The sequence below is a fragment of the Cuculus canorus genome, chromosome 3 (assembly GCF_017976375.1).
Source record: "Cuculus canorus isolate bCucCan1 chromosome 3, bCucCan1.pri, whole genome shotgun sequence".
Classification (NCBI taxonomy): domain Eukaryota; kingdom Metazoa; phylum Chordata; class Aves; order Cuculiformes; family Cuculidae; genus Cuculus; species Cuculus canorus.
The window spans coordinates 64,998,765-65,021,916 of NC_071403.1; the positions used below are offsets into that span (position 1 = coordinate 64,998,765).

The 23,152-nt window shown below is 40.4% G+C and overlaps 1 protein-coding gene across 3 annotated transcripts in view; it reads right to left on the reverse strand.

Moving 5' to 3' along the window:
* Positions 1-4,823, reverse strand: part of GREM2 (gremlin 2, DAN family BMP antagonist) — a 37,111-nt gene extending 32,288 nt beyond the window's left edge. The window contains exon 1 of one of the 3 annotated variants that reach the window (XM_054062985.1): positions 4,745-4,823. In XM_054062985.1, the coding sequence (XP_053918960.1) occupies positions 4,745-4,776 (32 nt within the window). In that variant the 5' untranslated portion in view covers positions 4,777-4,823. Of the gene's footprint in view, positions 1-4,065; positions 4,452-4,565; positions 4,698-4,744 lie in introns of those variants that run through there. The other 2 variants (XM_054062987.1, XM_054062986.1) reach the window with 2 other exon arrangements.
* Positions 4,824-23,152: the final 18,329 nt, after the last annotated feature.

The window sequence follows — 23,152 nt, forward strand, 5'->3', positions numbered from 1 at the left end:
TGCACTGTGAATATGAAATAGCATGGTTTCAAGTGACATATCTATAATCTACACCACTTGTTAAAATCTACACTTCATCCCCCAGAGAAGCTATGATTGAAATAAGGTAGAGAATAGACAATCTCTAGCAATGGAAATACAGCCATCTGAGAAGGAAAAGCTCTGGTTTTTTTCAGTTCTTATTGTTCACAATAGCACAATATTTTCTGTGATCTAAAAGCAGTCTTGGAGCAGTCACAGTGATCCAGGACAAGAGGACACGAAGGAGCTTTGTATCACTCACAGATGCAACCCTATGAGCTCCATCATGATCCCTGTGAAAATGTGCATAAAACTGAAGCACAATTTTTGCAGCAATGACAACCATCTTGTTAATAAGAAGGATTTCATCCCTAATTGCTCCAATAATGTATTTTCTAGTTAGAAATGCTTTCCTACAAAAGATAATGGCTTATAATTAACAAAACCATCCTTCTATTTAAACTTATTCTCACAAAGGAAGCAAACTAAAGAAAAACATGAAAGTGCAAAAAGCCAGCCAAATCACCAAGCAACAGAGAACCAAAAAGTTTTCAGCTTTACACTGGAAACTGCAGGAAAAAAAAAAAAAGTTTCAGCATTTTTGAACAGAAGCATTCAGTCTTAAGTGGCTAATTCTAAACATCTCCCTTCCTTCTTGGGGAAACTGCTGGACCCCAGGGCCAGAGGATGTTTCTCATCATTACAGGAACCCAGAACTGCCACCACAGGTGGCACTTTCTTTCTCCAAAGCAAAACTTCTGGTGGTTTATGGGAAATGTAGTCAACCAGGATGCTGCACCCACGAAACACAGCACAGTATTTCTAAATGACAGTTTTGAAATCTGAAGCCAACATTTCTCGCCACTCCCAAATGCAACGAAGAACATAAACACAGCCTTGTGACCCTTTATATTGCAGAAGGGCCACAGCCAGTGACAAGCAAACAACAAAGAAGCAGCACCAGTTGTCCTTCCCTAAATGCAACTGCTGCGTTCACATTCACCAGATAAGCACAAAGGCTGCATTAGCCAAAGTTTGCACTCGGGAAGTAGACCACTATCACAGGCTAAACAAAAAGAAACTCTAAACTAGCCATCTTCTTTTAGAACTGCAGGGAGCTTAGTGTGTGTACGTGCAAGTAAGGCAGGCACAGTTCGTTGTAGAGTTGTGCCCTCCCACTGAGCAAGGAGATTCCCTGTACACAGGTGCTGGCAATGGTGCAAAAGCAGGGATTAGCCCACCTCCCTGGGAAAGACAGTTTAGTATTGGCTTCAAACTGCACTGTGCACCAGTACTAAGGCTGCTGCAAATGGACCAGACCTGTGTCAGCAGCTACCACAGGTCAACAGGAACAGACATAGACAGCAAAACAGTTAAGTGCAGAAGACTTTCTATCAACACTTACATGCGTTTTACAGGGTTTTACTTTGGGCTGGCTCTAGTCTGATCCCACGGACTGAATTTCCAGCAATGACTCAAGCACATCTTCTAATTTAGATTCATCCTAAAGGAATTCAGCTGGCCCACCATGAGGTATATGGAGATGGACAGTAAATAGGAACAACTGGAAGACTAGCGTCAAATGTAGACTCCTGACACGAACCACGACGCTAATACAAATGCACAACCATACCCACGAGCATCTGTGAGACTGAAGTGAAAGACCCTACTGTGTAGTTTGAAGAGACTCTTCAGCTATCAGGGAATCTGCAGTTACTTGAACTGCCCATTGAAATCATTCTAACTAACTCCAGCATCAGAAACCGGTAAATTCCAACTTCCTGATTCCAAATTGGTATTTGCCAGTTTCCGATGCTGGAGTTAGAATTATTTCAACGTGAATTTAGTAGTAGTCTGTGTTGAACTACGAAATTGAGCAGCTGGAATTTACCAGTAACCAAATTTATCAAGTAAAACCACAGCAGGACTAAACTATTTATTACAGAAGGGGATGATCTGTATCTACTTGATTTACACTTTGATAAGCATTGAGAAATGGCAACTGAAACCAAGTATTTTCCTGTGGACAGGATTTATCAATATTGTTCAGCTGGCTATTCAGATATTAAATTTTACCCTCATCAGGCACTGTAGAACAAAACAAAAGCGTCGTGAGTTCTATTCTTCAAATTCTCATGTCTTTATTCTTTTCCACATTGAAAGTCATGTTTCATGACAGCACAGTCTACTTGAAAGAGAAATGAAAAGCAAACAGGCCAGCTAAACCAATCACCTCAAAATCTACAGTTAATGGCATTTATTTTTGTGGCACCCCTGGAGTGCTTACTGATGCTTTTCACTGACACATCTTTCACTCACTTATCATCCTGCAGTGGAAGTCTGAGTAACCTCAGTTACAAGACGAACCTCCTCCCCCCCCATGCACAAGAGCTCTGCACGAACAGCGGGCTCTAAGAGATGCAAGAAGCAAAATTCTACCTGCCAGGCTTCTCAGTCAACCTACAAAAGAGATTTATCAAATCAGTCCACTCTATTAAGCTTCCCAGTACTCAGAGACAAATATTTAGAAATTAGGACCTTGCTGCACAGCTCAGATAATGGCCCTTCATGAGGACCATGCAACAAAAGCGGGAGAAAGAGGTTCTGTGCTCCAAGCCTTAACACTGAGACAGAACCCTCAAGTACTGGCTCTGAGTAATAAGTGGATTGCTGTACCTTGCTCCCATTAAATTATTTTCTTGGGACTTTTTAAAATCTTAAGGCATTATTATTCTACTGTAAGTTTCAGAAGGAGATGAGGAAAGGTCAGCCTGAGAACCAGGCACCAAGTTTAGCACACAAAGCATCTGCGTTAAAATACATGCGGCATTCTAAGCAAACATGTCAGGCAGCCTGTACTTGGGAGTTCAAGCAACAAACCAATCTCCTAAGGGAACACAGTATCTGTATTGTATTGGCACGGCTGGGAAGATAAGGCTCTGAGGTGATGTTGATTTCTCGTTGGTTCAGCAAGAAACAGCCTTGAAGTGGCCTGATAACCAGTTTGCTAATTAGGGTTCTGTGCAGACACTGCTTGATCTTGCACCTGCTGTTTAGTGATTCTCAGGAGGACTGTGGGATTCTTAACCTGAGTCTCTTCTTTAGGGAATCTCTGTCTCGGTCATCCTGGAGTTTGCCTAACTGTACTCAGTGGGGTTTCATTCAATTTGTCTCCTCTTTTGGAGAAAAAAGTTTTAATTAGTTAAGAGCTGTTAATTTTGTCCTCAAAAATCCACCAAAAGTTATATAACCACTTTCACAATAGCATGCTAAAAATAAGAGTTGTTCAGCCAAATGCCACTGCAATTTTTCACAAGACCTGTGACTCCAATTCTGCAAGACCTGCGAAAGCGCAAACAGCTTTAGCAGAAAGTCAAGCAGGAGCTCCTTGTGAGACAGACACGGGTTTGTATTATTACAATCCTCATTTACAAGGAGAAGGAAACGGTGTATGTATACACAGGCAAATATATATTTCCAACTCATGACTTAAAGTAATGCTATTCGCTCTTGGAGCTGAGCCCTCGCGGGGTTTCATAATCACAAACCATCATTAACCCAAAGCAAAGAAAGAGAGGTACAAAGGGGCACACAGGTTTCAAGCACGAGATTAATTTTTTTTTTCTGTGTTTGGGTGGGGGGGGGGTTCTTTTTCTTTTTTCACTTGGGACCGAGCACAGAGACGCGATGCACGAGGCTCCAACCCCAAAGGGATCCGTCGGGAGCCAGCTCTCATTAATTTAGTTACGTGCCCCTGGAAACGCCCCACGGGCGGGCGCGGGACGCGCGGATCACCGCGGAGCCTCCGGCTGCCGCCGCCGGGCACCCCCGCGGGGTCCGGGAGACCACGAGAGGTGCGGGGCTGTGCGGGACCGTTGCGGCGGGGCTGTGCGGAGCTGCTGTGCTGTCACCGCCACCGCACCCTGCAGCCCCGCACGCCGGCCTGGCGAAGGGGCGGTGAGTGTAAAGAGAGCAAGAGAAGAGGAGGAAGGGAGCCAGTCGGGAGCCGGATCAGCACGCCGGGCATCCCCGGCTGCCCCATACCTGCACGGAGGCGGGGAAGAGTCTGCAGCGTGCTCCGTCCTGCCGGCTATAGATCCCAGGGAGTGATGGAGCGGGGTAGCGGTCGTCGGCCGCTCCTGCTGCTGCTGCGGCTGCTGCTGGCGGCGGCGGTGGTGCGACGCTGTCGCCGGCTGCAGACGCCCATAGGCGCTCAGCGTGGGAGCGCGGCGCGGGGAGAGAGCCGGGCGGCTTTGCCCCGGGTCCCGGCGGCGGAGGGGAGCCCGGCACTGGCTCCGCGCAGCCACTGCCCGAGGAGAGGATCAAACCCCAGCTTTCGATTGGCTCCGACGGCCTCAGAGCTCACACCAGCCCGCCCGCCTCCCCTCCGCCGCCCCACACGCTCCGCTCGCCGGCGGCTCCGCTCCTCCCTGCCCGCCGCCAGCCCCGCAACCTGGAGGGCAGACCTAGCCCCCTCTCCCCCCTCCTCTTCCCTAACAGGACGTCCAATCCCGAGCCTTTTGGTTATGCGGGGACATTCTCACCCTCGATCTGACAAAACGCGCTCCTTCCCTTCGCATCTTCCCCCGTTGGCTGAAGGACCTGCAACTTTAAGCGCTCATGACGTTTGGTGTCACGCTCAATATTCAGAGGCGTTTGTTCTCTGAACGTTTAAAAACATACCCCTAGCTGGTGAAATTAAAAGCATGCAGTGCCTGATTACCTGAGGGCTAAATCTGAGGTAGGACAGAGCATTCTTTGCCTGAGTTTTGTTTGCTTTTCTTACGCCGTTTGGGTTCCTGTTCCTGTCTTGGTTAAATACACATCAGATCGTGGCATGCACAGAAAATAAAATCGAGATGCGGACTCTCTTCTTGCTGAACCCAGGGCTGTTCAATCACAGTGGCTAGGATTGTCATTCCTTAGTGCATCTGTGATGTCGCTATTCTTTTCGCTCAAGATGACTGAAGTGGCCTGTGGAAAAGGGTTCTTCCACAGACGTGCGGTAGTCTTAAGTTAAATCTTAGACCTGTCTTCTGGGCACAATGACAATCCTTTGGCTTCACTGTGACCCTCTGTTTAGACAAGAATACAGTTGAACTAGATACGTAGGCCCTTTGGGTTTTCTCAGCGCTGGAAGATGTTGTAATATTTCCAGTAAACATGTTGGCAAAATTGCTTATTAAAATTAGGGAGAACATAATGATCAGTTCTGACAGATGCAGTCTTAATTAATACACTGGCCTGCATTTAACTGATGCTGTTGAATTAAGTAACATCTATGCCTGTTGGCACATCAGGTGCCGTTAGAAGTTGACATTTATCCAAATCTGGCAAACCCTAGAATTTGAAACAGATAATGGAGTTGGAGACATACCTTTGCATGACAGCTACAGGTACATTTTTAAAAGGTAACACCCATAGCTTTTTAAAACTGATTATGTATTTAATTTTTTTTCCACAAAATTGTATGCTATTTTTCCTGCTCTAGAAACATGCATATTTTTGTCCATTTGGGGCATACAGTACTAGTTAAAAAAATAGTTTTGTTTATTTTTTTTGTTTGTTCAGGCAAAACTCAGAAAAAATATAAATACAAATATTGAGAAATATATAAAACCAGACATGTTTAGAAATATCCATACACGGAGAAGCTTTATTGCCAGAAATGTCCCTCAGTGAATTCGGTGGACCTACACCTCTGTTGTGTTTCTTTTTTTTTATTTTTTTTTTTGTCCTTCACATATTGCCTATTTATTTTTTCCTGGGAGAAATGAATTTACTAACATAGAGATTAAGCTACATTTCTAGCCATAGTTCAACAGCCACAGCAGCCACTGCATCTCCGTCACCCTCCCGACATGTTTACAGCAGGCTTATTTCTTCCCACACGCACCTGATCCAAATGACTGGCTGGTTGTCTTCAAGTATTTCCTAAGTCAGAAAGTAATGCAGTCCTTCACCTTGACGCTTTCCTAGGAAGAATGCTAGCTCTTGAACCATACTGCATTTTCAAGCCCTTCTTTCATTCTTCCCTTTTTCTCCCTTCACAGATTGATAGCTGTGTCAGAGGAAGGGGCAGAGTCTTCCAACTGAGCAGTTATTGAAGCAAACACCATGGCAGGCTGTTCCCTTAGGCCTCCTTCTAGTTAGTAGCTCTCAAATGTATTATCTTATTGTCTTTTCAGAAATTTCATCTCCCACTTTTGGGAAAAAGCTCTGAACTCTCTACAAAAGTTTCCCTGTAATAAATTATTTGTACTTTTTATAACCCAAGAACTTTCTGCAGTATGGATGACTTGGGACTTCATAAGATTTTGTACTTCCAGACTTGCCACTTCCCATTAGCCATTCTCAACATTAATGTTTGTTTCCTTCTGTGTTGGTTTGGATTCCTTTACACCACTGATTAGGTTTCTCTATAGTCTTGTTCAGTTTAATAGCTTTTAACCTGTCCGTTTTATTTATGTCTGCTTAAGTGCTTATTTAATCTTTTCCCTTATAACTATAATGACCTTCCACAGGTTACTATAATCCTAGAAGGTATGTGGGGAATTTAAAGATTTAAAAGTCGTTTGACTTCATAAATAATTTTTATTTTCTCATTACGTGCCCTATTTTAAAACAAGAATCTTATATTTTTCTGTTTGATCACTGTTTGTTTTTCACACATATTCCTTCACATATCTAGTAGTAAGGTTAAGTGAGACATTTAGGATCCAAAACAGCCAGGGCTTTTTTACGATTTGGGTAATGAGAACTGCAAAGGGTGTTGATCTGACATAGAAAATATGTAGTACATTTCTTCTTTGCTCTGGTCTGCACCAGAGTTTTATGCCATTAAAAATCTTTCAATTAGATGTTCAGGTTTTGTCTTGATTTTTAAAACTAAACCAATAATATGCTGCGTATAGAGAGCAGTTACCTGGCAATATCATTATCAAGCATATTCATAACAACATTACTGCATCGTTCCTCCAATGTGAGTGCCTAACTACTGTATGCCACACTTAAAAAAACTAACAGATTAACCTAACATCCCCTAGCAATTACAAAACCCATAATTCAACAAGCTGTTGAGGCATTTACCTACTTTTAATCTACAGATTTCATGACTACATTCCACTTCTGATGTGGTCACACTTCAGGAATTACTGTAATCTGTATCTTTTGTCTCACACTGAGACAAAACACAAAACAACCGGTGCCCATCTTCAGAGCAAGGACTATATTTTTGTCACCTCTGTTAGAGAAACTATATTCTGCTTTGCAGAACTCTGGATGCAGAGATTGTCTTGATCTGTGAACACATCTGACAGGAGCGGAGGGAGAGCAAGAAGGGCTGTAGCACAGCCCCAGAGCCAATGGAGGTCTCAGAGATGGTGCAGTTTATCACATACCCCAATCTCTCTCCTGTCCCAAGACATGATGCACGGAGTTTCATAAGACAGGCCACAAGAATCCTGAAAGAACCAGTGGTATGTTACACAAATTTTCCTTGGTTGTAAACTGACATGTCTAGAATGAATGAAGAAACTGAGCACATGTGTCAAGCTAGGTCCTGGCTAAGCAGCTGAGCTATGTATGCAGAAGCTGGGCTCCATACTTTCCTAAGAGATCAGTGTCCTGAGAAGCCAGATTGTCTGAGGGCTGACTTGTGTTTCTGATTCAGACACGGGGCAACCCCACAAATTGCTTTCACTGCCTTTGGCTCTGCGTGATTCCTGCCCCTTGACTAACCTTCCTTATCTTGCTATAGTTCTAACTCATCTGTATCCAAGACTTTTGGTAAAAGCTCTTTGATTCCCTTAACAGGCTCTTGGTTTGCTCTTTAGTTTGGCTTTGCCTTAATTTCTCTGGTTTCCTAGCCTGCTTTCTACCTGGAGTCTTGTCCTGCTCTGTCCTTGGTGACTGGCTCCTGGTCTTGAGTTTCCTCAGTCTCTGTGGCTGGCCTCACCTCAGCTACACTCACAGTGGGCAAGTATTCCACTTGTGGCTCCTTAACAACTCCCATTCAAAACCACCTTGCTGAATGGGAATTAGAAAGCATGATATCCCACTGCTGACGCAGAACATTTGGCATATAGCTTATCTGTGGGATAATTCAGCTGCCTGCAGAATAGGTCATAGTGGCAATATTGGGTCGTGGTTTAGAAGAAGCTGCAAGAATGCAGGAGAATGTTGCGTCCTCTTAAGATTAATCACACTTGTCAAGATCCTCAACAACTCATGCTGTTTTCATAGACAATTAGGCACCTAGACGCCTTTGGACATAGAGCACCTGTTTTTTAATTTGAAGTTCTTTCTAACATTGTGGATTCAAGCCAGAAAAGCACTCTAAGCAGCAGTAATTTGGATCCTTTTTTTTCGAGTACTTTATCTCCACTATGAAAAAAAACCCTCTAAAATATCTCTCTACCTGAGACAGGGTAACATCCCATCCTGGGACATGAGTAAATACTTCAGCCAGTCGCCAATAATGACCTTCATTAAAATAGATAAATCTATTCCTGTCAGAAATGCCATCCTTGTATCCACTTTCTCAGTCTTGTCTGATTCTGACTTCAAACATAATTCACTCTATGTGCCCCCTAGAAAGAAAAGCCTTAGCACCTTTCTCTAGCTTTATCTTTTTTCACTTTATTCCCAGTAAAATTTCATTTCAGCTAAGCTCTATCCAGATTCCTTGAGCCTAACTGTATGCTCCAGGAACTTGGGCTTTAGGTATTTCGGTTACCTATCCTCTATGAGTTTCCTTGGTTGAAATGATCGCTCCTCACACATTTACCTTTGAAAACTCCAGAAAGTTCACAATTTCAAGATGCATCCACACAGGGCTTAAAATGAACTCCTTGAATGGATTTTATTTCTTTTTTTTCAGCCTGCGAATGATTCCTCCTTAGCCTGGTGAAAGCTTAATGATACAGGCTGCCATATTGTTTTTGAGGAGAATGCAGTAAGTAAATAGGTAACTATTGAACAGAAAAAAGCAGATGAAAAGAGGGTATGTAATATTAATGTTGTCATTATCTTTTAGATAGAATGGGTCTGTAAATAGTCACTGTTCTTTTCTCAGAACATGGTAGCTCAAAGCATGCTTCTCAATACAATTTTTAGAGCTATGGTTCATTAAGGCATGAACCTTTACAAAATCCTTGAATTCTCAAAAATAGTTTGAGGGACCTGAGCTACCAAAACACTTGGAAAATTAGAAAGTGAAAATAGAGTGAAAACAGCGATCTCGAATGCCAGAGCATTACATGTGTCCAGCCCTGTATTTTCTGTCTCATACACTCTATGACACAGATCTGGATTTTTGCTTGGAAATACTTTTAAAGACAATTAAAAGAATGTCAACAGAAAAAAGGTCAAGCTATCTGAGGTCTGTCATTTCCCTTCTTTAGATTAACAACACTCCTTTTTTTACCATGTTTTGATAATGCTCTAATGGTTTTAGAGCAGATGATCCTGCCTAAATCCTAGACAATGTAAATGGAAGAAGAGATTAGTTAACCACTACTCCACCTCTGTTTTCTCTGGTTGGATTGAGAGACCACCTAGCAGAAGAAGAGATGAGCAGCAGAGAGCGGAAGTCCATTCAGGATGAGATCTTTTCCGTCTTCATTGTCATAAGGGACTATGGGGACATCTGGATCTCTAGGGAATGTTGCTAAATAGGAGCAGATAACCTCAGAGTATTAGAGCCAGACCAGCTCTGTCATGTATGATTCACTTGCTGTATAACGACTAATAAAGCCAATATGTGTGGAACCAGGAAGGCAGCCAATATAGCTTCTTCCAAGAACTGTGAGTAATTAACTGGGTTGCTGGTTAATTTCTTTCATGAAAATGTGTTGAGTGAGATTCTTACAAGTGGTGCTCTTTGTATGACGTCTCCCTCTACTCCCAAACAGCGCAAGTTCATGCAATTAGAAAGGAAGAAAAAATAAAATACCAAATTTCAAAATTGTGGGGGTTTTTCCAGCTACATGAACTAGCGGATCCTTTCTCCTCCTTAGTTTCTAATGTCCTGGTGGTTTTCCCCTCAAAACCTGCTCTATAACCCAGTCATGTATATTGTATCATTCTATAATATCTCCTACTTCTTGCTTTAGTTTGTGGTGTTTCAAATCTCTGGCATTTCAGAGGAAAAATCATTCAAAAGTTCCCCAAGATGAAAGATTAATTACTTGTGACATGTCCCAAAGGAGGAAAAAAAATCATCCGAAGTTGGAAAAAAGCACCGGGTTGTCCTTGTTTGTGGGCTTTGTGTCACAGCAGCTATGAAAAGGGAAAGATAATTCTCAGCCTATGAAGTCACTGTTGCACCTCGTTGGGAAAGCTCCAGCTCTTTCACTCTGTGTACTTCAGAATTTTCCCTTCTACTGCTCTTGAGGCAGCCCATTGTCATCCTTGACTGAGACTGTGTCTCCTTCAGTCTTAACAAGCATTTTCTTCCTTGCTGTGACAGAATGAGCAGGCTGTGGGAGATGTTTGAGTATCCTAAAGCAAATGGAGCCCACTCCCACCCCAAGCAGTGGAGGATGCTCCAAGCAAGCAAATAAAATGATGGATGGTTCCTTCTGACAGCAGGGCAGACTTTCAGTGACAAGAATCCTGCCAGAGATGTGTTCAGGACAGAATCCATATGATAACAATTTAATATGTACAGCAAACAAGGGAAAAGTATATTAATATCATATGGTGCAATTGAATTAGGTATTTTAATTAAACTTAAATTTATCTTGCTGATTGTGACTTGCAGAGGGTGTTATGGGAAACACACAAGAATTTCACTGAAATCATCAGTTTAAACAGAAGGATAGCATTCTCTTCCAATATTTCAAATATATTATGAGCACATCAGCTAAATCTTATGGAGAAATAATATTAAGCTGCTACTGAATGAGGTAATGAAGTGACAGAGCACAGAATCTCCTACAATACAGCATTTGCCACATATGACTGTTCCTGCAAGTCCTGTTCTTTAGGAAACCTCATAAACTTAATATCCAGTTTGCATCCCCATATGCTGTTCCTTTAAAATGCTTTTTTCATAATGCTAGCAAATAAATAGAAATGAACAGGGACCAGGAAAACTGAGTGACAAGATTTGTATCACTGTGAAAATATTCATATGTATTGCATGATCTAGAAAGGGACCAAGATTTGGCCAAAACAAGTGGAATCTATGATTTGTTGGGAATCTAGGAATATTTCCGCCTTTTTTTAAGTGAAATGTACCAATTTGAATAGCACCAGCTTGTTTTTATTGCGTAATTTGACTCTGTGGATTGAATTATTTTTGCCAAGTTTTGTCAATCTGCCTGGCCTGTTTTATACAATTTACGCACAGTTAATACATCATTCATCAACTGCATGTAAAAGATGGAATTTTTTTTCCTTTTTTCTGCTTCTAATGTCACATAATAATGTCTGCCCAGTTCTGACTAAATTATCCAGCTAAACTTTGAGATATATATGTCTTAAGTCATATAGCATTTTATTTCTTTGTTACTTCAATTTTTTATTTTTTTTTTATTAGTTAATAACTGTGTCAAGTTTTTTGTCTGCTACTTAAGTTCTTTGTCAGCTGTGGGTGAATTACACTATGAGGAGTCTTTTAAACAACAAAATTATCCCAAATACTGTGTTATGCAATGAAAACAATTTCTTTTCTATATATTGAGAATATTCACATGCAGCAGCTTTTAAGAAAAAAGAAATAAAGATTTGTGTTTTCCACTTTTTGAAGTGGCTAGGGATTTCTTGAATTTCAGCTGGTTTTGTATGTCCTTTTCCTCAAAGGCATAAGTATAAGGTTCAAACAGATAAGAAAGCAGAACTAGCAAATAATATATGTCTCGAGCAAATCTGGCATGTGAACAGCTCTGTCACAAATGGAAGGAGCAAGGTGGGTCATCTTCCCACTCCAGGCCAGCATTTTGGGGAGCCTGGTGAGTAGCTGTTTTTCTGCTGTCCCACCTTCCACAAGGGCTGCTCGTGGCTCACCTAACTCACCTGCCATCTCATGGGAGGCTGAAGTAATGAATTAATGAATCATGGGAACCTGATTTGATGCACATGTTTGTCCATTCAAAAAGAAGCTAGCCTTTCTGAATATTCAAGTAAACTATTTAGGGACTTTCTCGGTGATGGACTGATGCACAGCTAGTAAATATTCAGTTTGTAGATAGTGATATAAATGAATAGTGAACGCACGAGCCTAAGTTCATCAGTAAATCCATTTAGCCATCAAATACATAAAATATGCTATATATTTTAGGTAATGTTAAATTATGGCGGCAGAAGCAGGGAGTCATGCTACATAGAGTCTGAATAATCCACTTTTCTATATATGACAGTAAGCCTGGGTAGGAATAAAGAGAAATTTGGGCTCTAAAGAAACAAGATTAGACCACTAAAATCATACTAGGAACAACAAGGCAAGACTCCCCGAATTATCTTTCCTCTAGTCCTAGATCTGTGTTTTCATTGATCAGCCTTAGGAGCCTTGTTATTGAGAAGGGGTGGGTGGGTGTTAGATGATTACAGTTTACGGTATTAACTCCTATTAAGCCAATTTACACAATTAGAAAAAACCAGACAAACTGCTGAATATATAAGTAACTCCAGATCCACTTTCACCATCATCACTGTCTTACATAAATGTTATTTAAGAAGATATACTTAGTGTCATTCCCTCTAACCATTAGGAAGTTCAGGAACAAGCTTCTGGGGCTTCAGTGTTCAGAAATAAGGGTTAGGACTTCTGCAGCTGCTGAGACTCTGTGGGTCATATGCAGTGGCAATGTTACTTCAGGTAACAAAGTACTACATACGCGAAGCTCTATATACTTCATCCAGGTGCCCTGGCCATCTGCAGTAGAAAAACACACTGCACATGCACAGAACTTCAGTGTAGCAACAGCAAGGTGACTTTCATGTATGCCTCCTCATTCTCCCAATTAATACACTTTTTGAATCTAGGGCCTGTTGGAGAGGAATAATCTGCAACTAGAGCAACCAAGATGGAAGGAAAACAGGCATGAGGAAACGTCTGAGAAGGCTCTGGTGACAGAAAGATTTGACAATTACAAAATTACATTGAAAGAAGAGATGGAGTAGCAAAAGGCAAAAAAAGGCAGCGTGTCACCTAGAAAAATGATGTGTAAAATAGAAGGGGACATTGGAAGTCTCTGACATATCATGTCACTTTCCTCTGAATGTCCATTGCGCTGGTGCAAAGTACTCAGCAAATATTTTTAAGATTTTAAACAATTTTGGGTTTGCTTATGTACTTTTTTCCATTTTCTGGTTAAGTAATGAAGTTTTATTCCAGCAGACATCTGTGGATGCTACACTTCAATAGGAATGGGCAAATATTTGCACTGGATGTGTTAGCCCACTCATCCACTCGGGTAGCATAAAAAATACTAGCTAACCATTGCAATGAGTATATGAAAGATAAAAAATATGAATGGTCTCAAGTGTCTTTACAGTAAATTTTTTAATGAAAATATAGCTGAATGGCTCTAAATATTGACCAAATCTGATGAACTTATGATTTGCTAGTGGATATCAAATAAGCATGGAAACAAAAAGCCCTGAAGTAAATTGTTTCCCGTAGTTGTTTTTTTTTGCAGCCTAACCTCTTCTTCAGCTCTTTAAACACATATATAAGTTTGGATTGTAACTCACACCTCTACTAAAAAAATAAAAGGTAGGGATAAATATTTTTTTATCTAAAAGAATCTAAGGATATGGTTTAAAATAACCAATTATCAGAATATATTTAAAACTTGGCCTGGGTTTTCCTTTGGGTGTGAGACTATTGCACCAACTTTTATGTGCGTACTCAAAAAGAGAAGATATAAAGCATAAGGCTTGAAATGATGTATCTCACTTTTCATTGACTTATTGCTTACCAAGGCCCAAAGGGAATCTCATAAATTTTGCTAATTCTTGCCTCAGATCCATTGTTCAGGTTAAGCAGAGGATGATCTTTTTTACAAGATAAACCAGTCTAGATTAAAAAATTTGCGGTGGTGGAGAAGCTAATAAGTCTCTCTGTGACTATGCAGTTCTCAGACTCCTTCTTTCTAATGTGAATATTTCAAAACACAGCTTTCTGATACTGGATCTTGTTATTCCTTTGTCTGCTGGATTAAAGAGTTCTCAAAGCATTCCTGAAGCAGTTTCCTGAACGCTTTCCAATTTTTCAAAAGCCTTTTGAAGGTGTGGATGCTGAGGCTGGACACGGTATTCCAGCTGAAAGTTGAGTTTCATTACCTTGAAATAAGGATTAACCGGGAAGTCAAAACCACATAACTCGGTGTAGTGACATTTACCTTTCGTGGCCTGGGTTTAAATTTGTATTTGATCAGCCATGGAAATTGTTTTTCTAATCTTATCCTAGCCCCTTCTGACGTTTTTCCATATCAAAAAATATTCGCTTTCATTGGCATAGTTTTCTTTCCTGACTAAGGACAGAGCGAGCACTGGGGTAACTGAATAGCAGGTATGAAAGGCAAGGACACACGTGAGGTGAACTGACGGAGCTGCGTCTGTCCTGGGTGCACACTGTTGGCTCCCATGGTCCCCGGCACAAATATGTTCATAACAAATGCTCCATGCAGCTGCTCACTTTCCCCTGCTACGACCTCAAGCACAGCCCCTACCAGAATCCTTTCTCCCCTTTGCTTGGTGGTCCTGCCTAAACAACAGAGAAGGAAGCAATTTTCTTTACAGCCTTAGAATGAAATGATATTTCACAGCTGCAAAATTATAGAAAGACTTGAGGCTTACAAGTTGAGCAACAGGAACGAACCCAATTTTAAAACAACTCTTTCACTATAGAATATTGCCAAGTAATATGCAATGAAGAGGTTGAGATGTTTCCAAATGTTTTTTTCTTCAATAAGTAAAAAAAACTATGACCACGTACCAAATATTTAGGCAGCGATGTCTTCCAGACTATGGAGAGATAGAAAGGTAGGTCAGGAAGGAGAGAGACACAAAGAAACCCTGTCTTGAAATAAATGTAGTTGGTGCAAAGTAGTATATAGTAGTTGTACCTCTGTGGGGGTTTGAATAGACTCATGAAGATTTAAATACATATGTATTCACATATGCATAGCTATATTCCTGATACAGAGCTTTTTAATTGACATAAAACCATTTTTTCATTAGATGCTGAATATGTAACTGTTGAGATTCTTCTGACATCATTTCATCTTGCATATGTCTTCAGAAGAAATGACTTGTTCTGTAAGTGCTTCTTTGTCTCTATTGAGTACAAAAAGATCTAGAGAAGTCCTATCTATTTGATGTCTAATATTTAGGAAACCAAAGTTAGGCAGTTGTGATGGACCCCCACACTCATGCAGATTAGAAACGTAAATGGATACTAAGGCTACACTCAAAGTGTTTAATCAAAGCAACAAATAGTTTTCAGTTCCTTTATAGTATGTTTTTAATACAGAGATACCCAGTTTTGTGAAGAAAACAGGAATCAGAATTGTTAGAAGACATTTATGAGAGCCCTGAAACAAAAGCTGTGTTAACTGCAAGAGCTATTTATATGAGTACCTGATGTTCATAAGATATGATACTAAACTAATACTCTGGCGGATATGTCAAGGAAGAGGTAATTATTATAATCATAAATTTATTAGTGGAGAAGGATTAAGTAAATTCTTTATTTTTTGAGTCAAAAAATCCTGTAGCATGTAGGATAGCCTAGCAAACTCCTGTTTAGAAAGTTCTGATATGCTAGCTCCATCTGTTTTACAGGTTCAGTAAGAAAAATAATTTGTTTGCTGAGGAGTTCATGCCCTTTAGTAGCAGAAGACAGCTGTCTGACCAAAATACCTTGTGAATTCTGGCATGATACTTTTGAACTGAGTAAAGTAAATGAATTGTTAGTCAAAATCAGAGCTAATGGTAAGCCTAGGCAGGTTTTTCTGGGAGGTTACTACCATAGAAGAGAGGGGGAAAAACTCTTTGCCAGAGGTCTAACCTGGATATTTCAACTGCTTTGCTGAAGAAATGGCTAGGATGTAGGAAGTTGTCATGATCCTGGGCTGGACACAGCCCAGCTGGGCTCAATATCCTTATGTCCTTGGAAGCATCAGGAGCAGCAAGCCTGAACCACTAATATTTTCCATTGGCTCTTCATCCCTTTTATTTTATCCCCTTCCTCAGCTCTCGCCCTGCTGACTAGCTTTGGAGCAACAAAAATCAGCTTTCCTAGCACAACTAGGACCTCACAAGCCATCTCTGGTTATTAAAGCCTGACAATCTTGCAATGTGCAGGCATGACATGGAGGGCTAAGCATTTGGCGTGGGGATCTCTGTAGAAATCGAATATTCTTACATGTAGAAGCATTGCTTTATTTCATATTGATGTACTTTACACAACTGACAACTTTTTTTTTGCTGTCCAGATGACCTGTAATTTCCACTAATTAGTTTTAAAATCCCAAATGAAATGATATTTTCCATCAAAAGAGCAATTAATATAAAATACATTTATAATTTCTTGTTTTGTAATAAATGGAAATTTCATTACTTTCTGAAAAAAATGCAAAAATACCATAAAAGACTATTTTAAATAGATACATCATTCTGTTCCAAAGTTTCTATTTTCTCCTGAATCTGTTCAAAACTTCCTGGAGAAAATACAAGATTATTCATCAAGCAGAAACATTCCTCAACTACATTTTCTTTTAAAAAGTTTTTGATGAGATATATTTGGATTTCTGACCAGTCATTGCCTTAAATCATTTCATCACTAAGTACATTAAAAAGGAGCCTCACTTGGTGAAAAAAAACCCAGACAAACAAACATGCAAGCAGCTTCATCTGAAAGAGCATTAGAGGTAGCAGAGATCTACCAGGAATTAATTTGGTTAGCAGGAGGTCTTCAAAGTTTGTGAAGAAGAAATGGGTCTCACTTCAGAGGGAATAATAATGAAAAAGAGCTGAAAATTCAAGGAAAAATATGAATGAGTTACTTACTTTCTTGCCAGTTATTATGTGATAGGAGATATGGGTTCCCAGGTCTGTAACAGAGGCAGGCTAGTGAACTAAGCAAAACTGTACACAAAGCACCTTTGGCCTCTCTTTCAGGGGGTTCAGCAGTTTCATATATATATATATATATATGCAGAATTGTCACAACTACAAAAACAACAGTGTATTGAAGTTGGTATGTATATGCTTGCCATTCAAACTGCACTGTACTTTTCAAAATACAGATCTCTACACAGTAGATTTTCAGAATATAACAGTTACCTTATTGTCAGCTGTCATTTAAAGCAATAGTAAAAATTCCTTAGCATATCTGTGAATGTCACCTGTGCTGTGAAGACAGTCCAAGTGATAGTTCATTGCACCCCAAGCTGAAATATTTTGTGATTTCCTCATGTATTATCAGTACCTAATTAGTTGAGCAGAGGATGGATTTTTAGATGCCTACACGGACAAGTAAAAGAGGCATATTAACAGAATGAAAGAGAAAGAGGAAAGATGGACTATCAATAAACTCTTCCAAGGATGTTTTTATTATCAGATATTAATCATTTTCCTTAGATGCCTAAAGATAGAACCTGTGTACATTCACAGTCACAACACAGGGGCTCTTTCTATAGTTTAGACTCCTTATTTATTCATCTGAACTGGATGCTGGAAGACAAAGACAGTACCTAGTCTTTTTAAGAATTTGGTTTCAGTCCTTCAATGCACAAAGTGGTAAGTCCATGTGCCATGAAACCTTTGGGTGAATCCTAGTTACAAATCAGTGCAGTGTACTAAAATAAACAGGGTTCTTTCACTCCTTATAGAGCCAGACAGGCTTGTTTTTCACTTCAATAGATTCGTTTAAGGAAAAAAACTGAATAGGGAATGCATGCGTTTCCATAACAAGACTCATTAAATCTACAGTTTTGGCTTTACTCCATCTAGTGGCAACTGGGCAGAAATTCTCCTCCCTCCTTCTATGCAGAAGCAACAACACAAGAGCTACAGCTACAAGTTCGAGTTAGATATGCTTGGCATTATTTAGACATATTTGTAGCCAGTGAAGTACAGAAGAAGTCACTGAATAGACTTCATGCGTTCGGCACTGGCACAGCATGACTGCCATTATACAACATCACCTTTGGTACAGGAACCTTGTACGGGAAGTGTTAGAAAAAATGCAGGAGGAGGAAGCACTCAATGTGGATGGAAGCAAAGGTCTGCTGAATACATGTAAACAAGGGGTGTTATGTTAGAAAGGTTTGGTAGCAATGCATTCACAGCTTCTGCTAAAGATTTCTTAGGCAATAGAAATGTAACAGAGAAGAAACAGATTAAATCACAGTCAAATGTGTCCTAGAGCCCTCAGTCAAAAATCTTGGATCAAACCTTGTTTTCCTGGTGTGCTGAAAGCAGATTGGTTCTGTACAAAGTCTTCTAGGTATTTGTGCAGCAGTCCCTGCTTTGAATTACTTTTTCTTTGATGCTTTACCTAAGCTTGCAGCCCTTGAGTTTCCATGTGCGTTTCCAAACAGGACAGAAATCACAGGAAGGTAAGGCACAACTCTGGCTGTGTCTGGGTCCGTGCTCAGAAGCAAAGGATCCTTGATGTGCATATCAGTTCTCACATTAATTTTCTCTAATACAAGATGGGATTTCATGCTGTATTTAGAGACATTAAATGGGCTGTGCTAAATATATCCAAATACAACACAAATGCAATGTGAATTTTAGGAATGTTCAAATATCTTTGGGATCAAGTTTAAAAATTGATATACACACAGATATGCACATATACACACTCTCTATGTTACTATATGTATATGTACATAATGTAGCTGCTCCTTAAAAATATTAGCAAATGATCTGGGTCTCATTCTGCTGTATTTTGCAGAATGGAAAATTAAAAAGCAATACTTCAGAGACTTCTGATGAAAGGAGATAAAGGAAGGGATCTTACTTGACCCTTCTATCAATTAGGGTAAAACAAAAACTTTCAAGTATGATGAGATACCTTCTGTAAAGCACCACTGAATCATGCCTCTGTTTTCATTCAAATCATATAGTAATTAATAAGTGATGATCTGGTTTGAAGAAAGAACATACTGTTTTCGTACACTGTGCTTTGTGTACTGTTTGGGCTAAATTAAGACAAATAACCAAGACAGTATTTTGCTTTGATATCAGTAAATATTGGCATCAAGAAAGCATTGCCCCATTATTTTTAATGGGAAGTATTCAGTCTAAACCTTTTTTTCATCAAGTTGAGGAGGTGATGTCATATGGTAAAGGCTGGATATTCAAAATAAATCACTAACAAGTCATTTTGGCTGAGCAATATGTGTATCAGATACGCAATTGAATATGTCTGGAGGAAAATGCATTATTGTCGTTAAGACTTCGGAGTCAGAGCCTGATGAGTTTGTACATCTTGTGAACAGTTACACAAGTAACTAGATATTTCCTACAAAACTCAACATTTTTCAGGGAATGTCCTAGACTTTATAGCAAATAACCTTGGATTACACACTGAGACCCTGATTCAGAACCCACTGCTGAGTGTTTTTCTCTCTTCCATTAGAGCCCTGCATGATTTTCTTGTCAAATATGCATTGTAAAATCTGTTGCAACATCCAAAGTGAACCAGCATCTGAACGTTGTGCATCAGTGAGTTCCAGAGCTGCATTCCCAGAGACATGGCCACAGCTAATAATTACAGGCTTTTTTCTGTACAGTACTTCCCCTGGGCTGTGATCCTGAGTGTCCAGAATGGTTTAGAGCCCAGGGAGCTGGACCTCACCATCCCATCACCTAGAGGCAGCTGTGGTCCGCTGTCCTTGTTCCCTTCATGGCAGATGCCTACCTTGCATGGGGATGACTCTGTCTCCATACCCACAGCCACCATCAGTGTGATGGAGATGCTGTTTTGTCTGCTGCTGTGCTTCGGTCAATATATAACAGGTCATAGATGTCTGGCTATAGGTGTCTGGCTCTGAGGGAGATATCCTGGAGGATGAGTTAAGCTTCTTGTGGGGACCATGTGGGAGATTTGAGTACCTTATAGGTGGTGTGTGATATCCAGAAATTTTCAGGGTAATTATGAAAGCTACTGATAATTTGATCTGCCATAAATCCTAAAAGGCTTTATCAGTGGTCAGTATATAATATTAATTACTTTCTCATGAATCACTTATGATGTTTTCTCCTAATTTCACTACCTAGCCATCTGAATTGACAGAAAACAGGCTACCAGTGGAGAAATTAGACCTTTTCCTGATAGCAGAGATCCCTCTAGAAGAAAAGTTATGTCAGTATAAGCTTGGTTTATGTAAGACTTGATTTTTGCAGTAGGGTTACTGCAGATCTACCCAGCAGAAAATCAGAGCAGATGTGTAGTGTCTGTGTGGAAATAGGAGCCTTCCTTTCTAATCGACCCTGCAGTGATACTGCAGGCGTGGATTAGACCCCAGGCAGGGCATTTCTTATGCTATGAAGTGTAGAGGCGGGTGAATATTTTCACAATCAAAGTGAGGCTGGGAAAAAAAATAAAAAAAGAAATCTGGCATGTCTCCAGGAAGCTCTGTTTTTCATTTCACCTGAACTGTTTAGAATTTTTACAACTGAAAATTGCTTCTTTCCATCTGTGAAGCATTTGTGTCTTGGAAAAAGATGCACAACACCAAGACATGAAAGACATTTGAAATAAATAAACTAATGCATTCTTTGGAGAATCCATGCTGTTTCCCTACTGCTCCCCATTTTCTTATGAAGATCTCTCCACAGATGGAGGGCAGCCGTGGTCCTCACTAGTAATAAGGGTTGGAAAATAATTCTAGTAAGTAAATTACAGTAGCTCATATGTCTGCAGTCTTAAAAAGTTCTGTTTCTAAAGTGTAGGCCACAAACTAATTTAGTGAGGGGAGGTCATCTTTCACATATATTCATAAATCTATATGATTTCCAAAGAATAGTTTACCTAATATGATAAGCTGTAGATAGGACTGCCTAATATAAACATTTTGGGCAGGAATGACATGGAGGATGTCCAGAGGGGCTGCAGGACACACTTCAGGGACAATTCAGGTCTGCATTCCTGCTGACACTAAGGTAGCTGAAGACCGACTATTTTATATCACTTGGTGGAGATAAAGATGCAATGCATTTCTCTGGTCTTTCTGTAACTTCCAGAGTTTACAAGTACCCAGTAACAAGAATAAAACTGAAATAGTCAGTTTCAGACCTCCTCCTGCTCCACGACTCGTATGAGCATCCTTCTTTAAAAGGCATCACACAAAAACTTACCCAGACACATTTCTGAACTGAAACTGTGTCAGGTAATTGAGGAATTTTCCACTGCCCTTTGATCTGAAATTATTGCAGCAAAGCAGAGAGAATGATCGCAACCAAGGACAGCAGTGAGGGCAGACACTTACTCAGGAAGAACTGAAGTCTTTCCATTGTTCTCGGCTAAACGCTGTTGGCTCCTGCTAGCTGCAAGCCTTACTCTAAATTTTTCTCCCTGGAAGGGAGTTACCACGTGTCCTTTCACATGCTCCTGGTAGTGACAGAGATCAGTTGGTGGCAGCTATCGAATCCTGTCTGCCAAGATGCTGGGATCTGTGTGACCTAAGGGTTTTGCGGGGTTTGGATTAAAAAAGCAAGGGTTGCATTTGCAGGCAATAGAAAAAGTCCTTGGGTTGTCCTCTCTTAAATTTAATGTGACTTTTCTTAATTGTTGCTTAGCAGCTCTGAAACAGTGGAGGGAGAAAAAATTCACACTGTTCTACTAACTGTCAGGTAGGGACAGCTAGATGGTGGCAGCAGCCTCCATGGTGTACTGAAATGGAGACCACATTTCCTTCATAAATTGTATTGCTGGAGCTACAATTGGGTTGTATTTGAAGAATGCGAGAGAGGAGCCAAGTCCAGTAAGGACCTGAGGAATCTGCTTGTTATTCAGGTTGAAAGTCTGGCCGGTTATGAAGAACACACAGAAGATTTGCTCCCTGCTCTGTAACTAATCTGGAAAAAAGAAAGCATGGGATCCGATCTCCTTTTGAAGCTCATGCGCTGCTGTTGACTCAACAGTAAATCTGTTGTTCTAAAATCTTTTCCTCAGCTCACAGGAATTTTGGATAAACAGACTATGAAGCTTTGAGCAAAAAAAAAAAAAAAAAAACCCAAAGAGAAAAACCGTGAAGTCCATGCATTTCGTTCCAGGCCTAGTGAGGCGGTGTGCTGTAGATGTGTTTTCAAACCTCAATTCTATCGCTCTGAAACAGTCAGACCTATCAGGCTCTCCTTAATATGTTACACAAAAAGGGCTGCAGCACACAAAGGCTGGAACACATCTGTTTACAGATCCCAAGAGGGTCCTGTGGAGTCTATTACTTTGATGAAGTGGTATTTAAAATTGCATTACCCAGCAGTTGTTTAACCCTCCAGATGTTGCCCCTGTGGAGTGTTTAATACGACGTGAAGTGTTGGTAGGCTAGGCCATAACCTCATGTCAATTTTTCAGCAGGTCACATCAGGTCTTACAATCTTTTACTAAATCAATACGGGATGACCTGACGTAGCAATTTTTCTCCTCCGTGTTCTTTTTTTTCAAATAGCGAGTAGAAAAAAACAGAAGAGGGGGGAAAAAAACCCAAAGTAATCCAAAAAGGCAGGAGAAAGGAAGGAGGCCTGAAAGCAAACAATCTCTAAGAAACTTTTGTTGAGCTAGGTTGGTATTTTTTCCTAGTGTGGCTTAGCAGCCCCGATAAGGCAGCCTGGTGCTGCCACCTGCTGGTTCCCCTACTTTTGACGTTGCCCATCGTTTTAAACGGATCAGCAACTGAAAAGAAACGGCTGTCCTGAAGAAATAAACACTAATTCTCAGGGGAAACAGGCAAAAAGCATACGCAAAAACCCCCAAACCAAACCAACAAAAAAACCCACCACAACCAAAACAACCCAAAAAAACCCAAACCCAAAAATCCCACTTAACTTTCCTGCTAATCCCACTTAATTTCTGGCAGTATTTTTGAATCTGTGCAACGTACTGATAGTAATTCCTATGGTAACCAACAAGAAGAGGCATATCTGTGAGTTCAGTAAATTTTCT